The sequence below is a fragment of the Entamoeba nuttalli genome (assembly GCF_000257125.1).
Source record: "Entamoeba nuttalli P19 unplaced genomic scaffold asmbl_5101, whole genome shotgun sequence".
Classification (NCBI taxonomy): Eukaryota; Evosea; order Mastigamoebida; family Endamoebidae; genus Entamoeba; species Entamoeba nuttalli.
In genome coordinates this window covers 372-9852 of record NW_008577237.1, presented here as the reverse complement: position 1 = coordinate 9852, position 9481 = coordinate 372, and the positions used below count along the sequence as shown (strand labels likewise).

At 27.8% G+C, this 9481-nt stretch overlaps 5 protein-coding genes across 5 annotated transcripts; 2 read left to right on the top strand and 3 right to left on the bottom strand.

The window, feature by feature from the left end:
- Window positions 1-111: 111 nt before the first annotated feature.
- Window positions 112-2322, bottom strand: ENU1_119250 (vesicle-fusing ATPase, putative; the record flags this gene model as incomplete). Its single annotated transcript, XM_008859774.1, has 1 exon — window positions 112-2322. One exon carries the CDS (start codon window positions 2320-2322, stop codon window positions 112-114), a length of 2211 nt encoding a protein of 736 aa, XP_008857996.1.
- A 291-nt stretch (window positions 2323-2613) lies between these two features.
- ENU1_119240 (hypothetical protein) lies at window positions 2614-3567 on the top strand (the record flags this gene model as incomplete). Its single annotated transcript, XM_008859773.1, has 1 exon — window positions 2614-3567. The coding sequence occupies one exon, from the start codon at window positions 2614-2616 to the stop codon at window positions 3565-3567; it is 954 nt and encodes a 317-aa protein (XP_008857995.1).
- A 38-nt stretch (window positions 3568-3605) lies between these two features.
- On the bottom strand, window positions 3606-4388 carry ENU1_119230 (hypothetical protein; the record flags this gene model as incomplete). The annotated part of the gene is made up of 1 exon (XM_008859772.1): window positions 3606-4388. The coding sequence occupies one exon, from the start codon at window positions 4386-4388 to the stop codon at window positions 3606-3608; it is 783 nt and encodes a 260-aa protein (XP_008857994.1).
- Window positions 4389-4625: 237 nt separating this feature from the next.
- On the top strand, window positions 4626-6365 carry ENU1_119220 (phosphoribulokinase /uridine kinase family protein; the record flags this gene model as incomplete). Its single annotated transcript, XM_008859771.1, has 1 exon — window positions 4626-6365. One exon carries the CDS (start codon window positions 4626-4628, stop codon window positions 6363-6365), a length of 1740 nt encoding a protein of 579 aa, XP_008857993.1.
- A 549-nt stretch (window positions 6366-6914) lies between these two features.
- Window positions 6915-8534, bottom strand: ENU1_119210 (hydroxylamine reductase; the record flags this gene model as incomplete). Its single annotated transcript, XM_008859770.1, has 1 exon — window positions 6915-8534. The coding sequence occupies one exon, from the start codon at window positions 8532-8534 to the stop codon at window positions 6915-6917; it is 1620 nt and encodes a 539-aa protein (XP_008857992.1).
- Window positions 8535-9481: the final 947 nt, after the last annotated feature.

The window sequence follows — 9481 nt, the reverse complement described above, 5'->3', positions numbered from 1 at the left end:
ATACTTAATTATTTGTTATTTCTTTTATTCATTTCATCTTTTATTTGAAAATGGATTTAAAACTATAGTTAAAATATAAATAATAATAATTCAAAAAAGTATTAGTTGTTTTTAAGCTTGCATATAAGCAATTGAATCCCATGGATCTATTTCTTCTGAACAATAAGTATTCATTAACATAGTAAATTCTTTTGAGTCATATGACTTTCCTTTGAAATTTTCTAATAATAATAAGGCGTTTTGAATTGCAATTTCTTTATTTTGGAATTGGTTCATCACATCAACCCATCCTAATTCGTCAATATTACTATCCATTCCACTTGTACGTGCAATGGTTTTTAATTGTTCACATCCTGTAACAATTGGAAGATGCATATGTTGAGTAAAAGCTTCCCAAACATCTAAATTTCTTAAAACATCAGGTGCAAGACAAGTAGTAGATAATATATATAACTTCTTTCCAGTAGGGACTGGTTTACGAATATAGGCTAATAATAAATGTAAAACAGTGTTATCAAAACGTGGTCCAAATGGAGTATATTCTAGTACTCTTTCTAAGTCATCAATAATAATAACACTTTGAGTTGATCTATATGCATCAGTAAATACTTTAGCAATTTTAGAACATTTCATAACATCAGGATATCCAACTAATTGTTCTGCAGATAATACTTTAATAAATGGAAATCCACTTTGTTTAGCTGCTTCTACAGCAAGAGCAGTTTTACCACTACCATGTTTACCACCAATCATAACAGCAATTTTATTAGTAACTGTTGAAGTACTTAATTGTTGAACAGAGTCTTTTAACATTTCTCTAACATGCATTTGTGCGGATGAATAAACTAACATTGGATTAGGAAGTGTAGGAATTTGATCATCTTTGTCAACACCAAAAGCAGGTTTCATTTCTCCTAATGCCATATCAAAATGTTCTCTTTTAACAACAAATTTGTCATTCCTTGGTTTACATTTCTCCATATCAAAATTCTCTTTCATAGCAAATGATGAAGCAGAAATAACTAATCCTTCCAATTCAGCACCAGAAAAGTTCTTTGTTTGTTTAGCTAATTCTTCAATAGAAACATTAGAATCTAACATATGATTTTCTCTCATTTTTTTTGTATGAATATTTAAAATTTGAACTCTACCGTGTTCATCTGGTAGTCCAATTTCAATTTGAACTTCAAGTCTTCCTGGTCTTAATAAAGCATCGTCTAACATATCCATTCTATTAGTCATTCCAATAACAAGAATATTATTTAATGCATTAACTCCATCAATCTTACTTAATAATTGGTTGACAATAGTATCAGATACTCCAGTAGAATCATTACGACTTCCTCTTTGTTTACAAATAGCATCTAATTCATCAAGAATAATAATGTGGAGTTGACTATCATCTCCTCTTTGATTCTGTTCAGCCTCAGCCTCTGCAAATAAGTTTCTGATATTAGCTTCTGACTCTCCAACGTATTTATTAAGAATGGATGGTCCTTCAACTAATTTAGGTTCAACAGAAGAAACCATTTTACCTATTTGTCTTGCCATTAAAGTTTTTCCACATCCTGGTGGTCCATATAACAAAATTCCTTTAACATGTTTAATACCTAATTTTTTAATAGTTTCTGATGGAAACATACGAGACATAAATGCTCTTCTTAAAATATCTGTAAATTCTTTGTCAAGTCCACCAACTCCCATTCCTTCTGGATTAAAATTTTTAGTAAATAAAGTGCCTTGAGTCATTCCACCATTAATAGTAAGTAATCCACCATCTCTACCAAGTTTAGAAATATCGATATTCATTATTTTTTCATGAATAAGTCCTCGGTCTGCGTTTTCAATAATTTCTCCTTTAGCTCCAACCAATTGAATTTCAACAAATTTTAATAAAAATGGAACTCCTTTAACTGTTAATATTAATGATTGATTTTGAGTTACCATTTGTTTATTAAAATCATTTTTAATTAATTTTCTAATATCCTCAGCATCAATTTCTATTTGTGTTGGTCTATTAAAGAATCCAATATCAATTCTTAAATAAGAAGTACATCGTTGAGTTTGGTTAGGTTCAAATTTAGTTATTTTTACTTGTTCATTTAATCCTAAATTCAAATCTGTTCGTTGTACTTTACTTAGATATAACTTTCCTTGTTCAACTATGTCAAGACTAGTAGCAGTATATACAAAATTATCTATTTTAACATATTCTGGTTGATCAAATGACTTGTAATCACTAGTGTTGAAATATACTTTATTTGTTAGTGTATATTTTATGTTTTTAATATCAAATTGACCTACTTGTAATGCCATTGTCATTGTATCTTATATTTTTAAGTTCTCTTTATTTTCAAGTCTTCTTAAAAAAACTTTTTAATAAAAATCCTCACCAATTGAAAAGTTCTTTCTTTTTGTGACATTTTGTATTATTAACTGATTTGTGGTATATAAAACAAAGTATTTATGATTTTACAAAACTCATGAGTTTTACTGTTTGATATTAAATATAGTTTTTTAATAATAAAAATTATTAATATACTATAAAAGCATAAAAACCCCATTAAAAAATTATTAAAGTTTATTCATAAGAACTTAAAAATAAAACTCAAGATGTCAAACAATTCATCAAGTTGTTCATGTCCTTCTTCTTCTTCAGTAAAAGAATTTACTTCATCTACTTTACAAAATAAATTATTAAAACAAAAAGAAAATACTAAAACAGCATTACTAACAGCATTTGTTATTGGTGTATTAAATTGGGTTGGATGTACAGTAATTATTCATAAAAGAAAAAGGACAGCAACTAAATCAATGCAGTATTTTGATGTTGCAGAAATTCGTGGTCCAATAACAGTAACATCAAATGATATTGATAAGATTGTAGAAGAATTTGAAAAAAATCAAGCAGCATCATCTTCAACTGTTCTTTCTGACCCTTCACCAAAAGATATTACACGAATTTCTTTTCGTCATAAAGCAAAAAGTGCACGATGTGCTATGTTTAATGAAATGATGAAAGTAGCAAAACAAATTGGAAAAAATGAAGTTTCATTTGAAGTAGTAAATTCAAAACGAACATTATTAACAATTAAAAAATTAGGATTTAATTCTGTTAAATTAGCAGGAAAAACTTTAAACAAAGAATTAATTAATTCTATAGCACTTTTATTACATAATACTTTATGTAACTTTGTTGATAACTTTAGAGAACTAAAACTAATTGACAAACATACTAGAGAAGTTGTTGTTCTAAACCCACACTTTCCTTTACTAGAAGACATTTTTTCTAGTTTTGGTGTTCCTTATTTTCATGAAACACGAGAAATAAGAGAACTTCGTAAGTCAGAATTGTTAAACTTCATTGACAGTCCACCAGCATCAAGTTCTTTTTCAAGGAAAAAACAAAATAAAATAAATGAAGAGTCTTTTCAAAAATCAATCAAAACAGATGAATTTCTAAAAACAAATGCAGCTCCAATTCCTTCTTCTTTAAAGACAAAGCCTATAAGGAAATATTGGTTATTAACTGATGTTTTACTTCATGAACAAGTTTATAATATATAAATTTAAATTGTTAATTTATTTCTTTATTACTAATGAATTTAATTAATAAGATGATTTTGAAAATAACTTTCTATAAATGAGACTATTGCTGTTTGAAATTCTATATTACTGAATATGTCATTATGTCCACAATCTTCTACTAAATACAACTCAAAATTGTCTTTACATTTAATAGCCTCACTTAACCGAGTAGCATGTGAAACATGAATAATTGTATCATTTAAACCATGAGCAATAAAGACTGGCATTTTTAACTCTTTAATTGTATTCTCATTATTGAAAATATCAGTAAATGGAATATATGTTAGTCTTTGATCAACAACAGCACAAGCAGAAGTAAACCCACTTATAGATAATACACTCCCAAGAATACCTTGTTGAATATTATATTTTTTTAGTTTATCCAATTGAATTTGATTTGCTAACCATAGTGTTGGTCCACATCCTATAGAATGACCCATAAGTGCAATATTTTGTTGTGGTATATTCATGTCTTTTACAGCCATAAGAAAAATCGCTAAAATGTCTTGATCACAATTACTTTCTGAAGGGTCACCAACATTACTTCCATATCCAGTGTAATCATAACCAATAATATTGCATTGAACAATTTTAGAAAATCTTCTCATACACTCTATAGAAGTAGAAATGTCTTCAGCATTTCCATGTGAAAATATAATATACCTATTACTTGGAAGTTCAGAATTTATTATGTAATAAGGGACATGTCTATTGTTGATATGACAAATTTCAAATGCATTAATAGAATATTTGTTTTGAGGAGGAAGAAAAGCATACTTACAAGTGATGCTGTTACCCATACAAAATAATCTTATAATTAATTATTAAGTTGAGGATTTCTTTATTTTCGTTTTTGTTATCTCTTAAATTATTTTTAACAAGAATTTTATTTATTATTTTTCTTAAGTGTTATTTATGGTTTTCATTTGAAAATAGAAAAAACCAAACCAAAAACTTCCATTTTATTCACTCTAAAAATATAGTCTTTTTCTACTACAAGATCTAGAAACTAATATTTTCATTAATACAAAAACATTATGTCAAGTTTATCTCCACCAACTATTAATTCATCTACTCCTAATGCCATTGATAATGTAATAGACATTTCAAAAACTATTGTTACATTTACTGATGGAACACAAGAAATTCACACTAGACCATTACACCTAACCACCTTACTTTCACACCCATCATTAAATAATAATGAATTAGTTGGTATTATGGTTAATGGAAGAGTATATTCAACAAATGCTAGTATTAATGTTGGTCTTGCTAATGTTGTTCCTGTATTTTTAAATTCTTATGAAGGGTTTTCAATTTATAGAAGGTCATTGGTTATGGTATTTGCTACTGCTGCTTATATGACATATGGAACAAAGTTTGGAGTTACTGTTGAGCATCATGTCAATAATGGATATTGTATTAATAAATATGATGGAAAAGAGTTCACGGAAGAAGAGTGTAATACTATTAAACACAAAATGGAAGAATTAATCAATAGGAATAAAGAGATAAAAGAAGTAGTTTTATCACATGCAGAAGCAATTAATTATTTCACAAAGACTAATAGAAAAATGACACTTTCACTTTTAAAAAGTACTAATAATGAAGAAATTAAATGTAGTTATTTAGAAGGATTTATGACATTATTTGTTAGACCACTTTTAGGAAGAACAGGAATATTAAAAGATTTTAATTTAATATTAGGAACTGATAAAACAGGAATGATGTTATTATTCCCACAACAAAACAAACCAATTCCAAAAACAATAAGAGAAATTGAAACAAAAAAGATCATAGAAAACTATAAAACATCAAATAAAGTAGCACAAGCAGTTGGAATTGAATGTATTGGTGATCTCAATAAGAGGATTATAAAAGGAGACAAAACAACTATAATGATGATGGAAAATAGACAAGACATGGAAATAGCACAAATAGCAGAAGATGCTATCGAAAAGATCAAAACAAGAGGAGTTAAACTTATTTCTATTGCAGGACCAAGTGCATCAGGTAAAACTACATTTAGTAAAAAACTTGGAGTACAATTAAAACTTAGAGGAATTACACCGGTTGTATTAAGTACTGATGATTATTATAAACATCGAGTAGACTCTCCTAAAGATGAGAATGGAAATTATGATTTTGAGTGTTTAGAAGCACTGAGACTTGATGATTTGAATGATACACTTACACGACTCTTCCGAGGAGAAGAAGTTCATCCATATGTCTTTGATTTTGTATCAGGTAAATATTCATTAATACAAGATAAAGTCCTTAAATTACCACCAAATGGAGTTATTGTTATGGAAGGGCTTCATGGAATTGATGAAGCATTAACTCCTGCTATACCAAGAGAACAAAAATATTATATCTTCATAGCACCACTCACACAATTGAACATTGATGAGTATAATTTTATAGGAAATCAAGTATTAAGATTTTATAGAAGAATAGTACGAGACTATTTAACTAGAAATTACACAGCATCACATACATTAAAGAGTTGGTTTAATGTTGCTAAGGGTGAAGAGAAATACATATTTCCATTTGTTGATCAAGCAGATAAAATATGGAATTCTTCAATGGATTATGAGATTGCAGCTATTTATCCATATGTCCTTCCATTATTAAAAACTGTTCCAGTTGATGATCCAAACTATAATATGGCACGTAATTTATTAGATACACTTGAATTGTTTATGCCAGTTGATGACCACCTTATTGGATCTACTTCATTGATTAGAGAATTTATTGGAGGAAGTGTTTTTGAATAAAAGTTAAAAGACTTCTTTTTGGCAAATGTTATTTTCTTTTCTTCTTTCATTCTTTACTTGTATAACTTTAGGACTTAACCTCTCCTAATAATTAGTATGAATGGAATGTCGTAATTTAAGTCGAAAAGGAAATAAGAAGAATAATTCATAGACAAAGGAGAAGGATAATGGAAAGAATGTCATATAAACTGAAGACAAAATAATCATTAACAATATAACAAAGAACAATTTTAATTAATGAAATCAGAACTAAATAAAGTTATGGAATGAAAAGTTCAATAAAAAGAAGAAAAAGAGAGAAATAAGAGAAAACAAGAATCATCCAATTAAAGAAATATATAACTATTAGAACAACTAAAACATAAATTATTGAAGTACTTTGATATAAAGATTTAAATCAAATAAAAACTATTGAAATAAAATACAATAAGGACTATAGAATAATAATAATAATTTCTATTACATTATTATCATCTAATTCTTATTTTTTAAATTAAAACAAAAATATAAATCACCAAGACTTAATTAATGACTATTGGCTTGCCATTCTTATAAGTTGGCGAGATCATTATCAGGTGTAGTGGTCATCATTAAATTCAAATTATCATGAAGATATTTAAACACTCCAGGAGTTAAGAATGCAGGTGCACTTGGTCCAATTCTAATATTCTTAATGCCAAGATATAGTAATGCTAATAAGACAGCAACTGCTTTTTGCTCATACCATGAGAGAATAAGGTGTAATGGAAGTTCATTTACCCCACACTTAAATATTTCAGCCAGTTTTAAAGCAACAACAATTGCAGAATAACTATCATTGCATTGTCCAAGGTCAAGAAGTCTTGGAATTCCTTCAATATCTCCAAGCTTTTCTCTAAAGAATCTAAATTTACCACAAGCACAAGTCAATATAATACTATCCTTTGGAATCTTTTGAACAAGTTCAGTATAATAATTTCTTCCTGCCTTAGCTCCATCACAACCTCCAACAACAAAAATATTCTTAATTTTACCTTCTTTGATTAATGAAACTAACTTATTTGCTGTTTTTTCTTCAAGAATGGCATGATGACTGAATCCAGTAGTTACAGTATCTTCTTTCAAATCATCAGTAAAACCTTCCATTTCTAATGCCTTCTGAATAACTGGAGTAAAATCTTTATCATTTCCAATATGAACCAAACCATTAAAACCAACTTCGTTTGTAGTGAATACTCTATCCTTATAACTAGGTAATGGTTTCATTAAACAGTTAGTAGTAAAGAGAATAGCGCCAGGGAATGTTGGGAATTCTCTTTGTTGATTTTGCCAAGCGGTTCCAAAATGACCAATAAGATGTTTGTATTTCTTCAATAATGGATATCCATGTGCAGGAAGCATTTCACCGTGGGTATAAACATTAACTCCTTTTCCTTCAGTTTGTTTAAGTAATAACTCTAAATCATGCAAATCATGTCCAGTAACCAAAATGCATTTTCCAGCCTTATGTCCAATTAATACTTCTGTTGGTTCTGGATGTCCAAGAGTGTTGTTTGCTTCATCTAATAACTTCATGGTTTCAAGTGACCATTTACCAACTTCTAATGTTAAATGAATCCAGTCTTCTAATGTTCTTTCTTTACCATCATAACCAGCAGCTAATGCAACTTGGATAAATTCAAAGATTTGGACATTATCTTTTTTCAATAAGTGTGCATGACATACATAGGCACAGATTCCTTTCAAGCCAAAGACAATTGTTTGCATTAAACTTTGAATATCTTGGTTGTCATTCCATTTGTTTGGTCTTTTGTCTGACAGATGAGTTTCAATATAATGAGCAACATCCTCAACATCTTCTACTCCATTTAACTCACTTTTTGGTAACTTTTCTATTAATTTCTTGCGTTGGATAAAAACTTGTTCAACAAGATGAGAAATATCTTTTTCACTGAAGTTAACATTAGTCAAAGTAGAGAATAATGCTGAGCAAGTAAGAACATGATATTCATTATCAACTTCAATTCCATTTTTCTTTGCTTTTAAAGCAACGAGAGCATTCATACGAAGGGCATAAATGAGAGCATCCATAGTATTAGAAACAATAGGTTCTTTAGTACAAACACCACAAACTGTACAGCCAGTACCTTTAGCTGTTTGTTCACATTGATTACAGAACATCTTTTCCATTTTTATTATCTCTATAGTTCAAAGTTGTTTTTATATATCAAGTCTACTAACGAAATAAAAAACTCTTTACATTTCTTTTTCATTCTACGACCAAAAGAATTCCCTTCATTGGTTCTACTCAACTAATATCTCTATCTCTGCTTAGTAATAGAATTGTAAATTATAGAATTTAACACTTCAAGAAAATTATCATCACTTTCTTGAAATTACTAAGTTTAAGTTACCTAACAAATTTCTGACTTTTTCGTTATTTTATAAATAATTTTATTTTTGTTTATATTTTATGGTAACATTTACTTCAATTAATTTATCACTTTACAAATCTCCCTCAATTTCTCCTAACAAATTTATAGAGGTTTTATTATTTTTATTTTCAAAACTTACATAACTTATAACTTCTAAAACTATTAATTTACAATCTAACAATTATACACTCTCTTCTCTTTAATTTCCTTCATTCAATTTTCCTCATTCCATAAAACTCGAATGAGAAATATCAGGTATTAGAAATTACAATAACAAATTTTTAATATTTCGTTTAAAGGTTTTATACACTATTCTGTAATACGATAACTTTTAATGAAAAGAATATTTTCAAAAACTAAAATGAAGGTTAAGTACCTGTAAAGGTTAAACTAAATTTGTTTAAACAAAATGGTTCTTTTTTTGATTTTAAGACAAGTGTTTTAAACACACAAAAAATGAAGCTCTAAATTATTTATTTTGTTTTTATTCACATTAGTAGTTTCTTACTCATAAATAATTCAACAAAAAACACATATTTATGGAAAAGTTATATAAATAAAATTATAACTATCGTTAAAATACAATAAATTAATAATTTGCTTCATTTTTTCTTTCTTTCTTTCAGTCAAAAAATATTAATTTAATCTCATTTAAAATTTGAAGATAAAAAAATTAACTAAATAGTAAATAAAATTATTAAA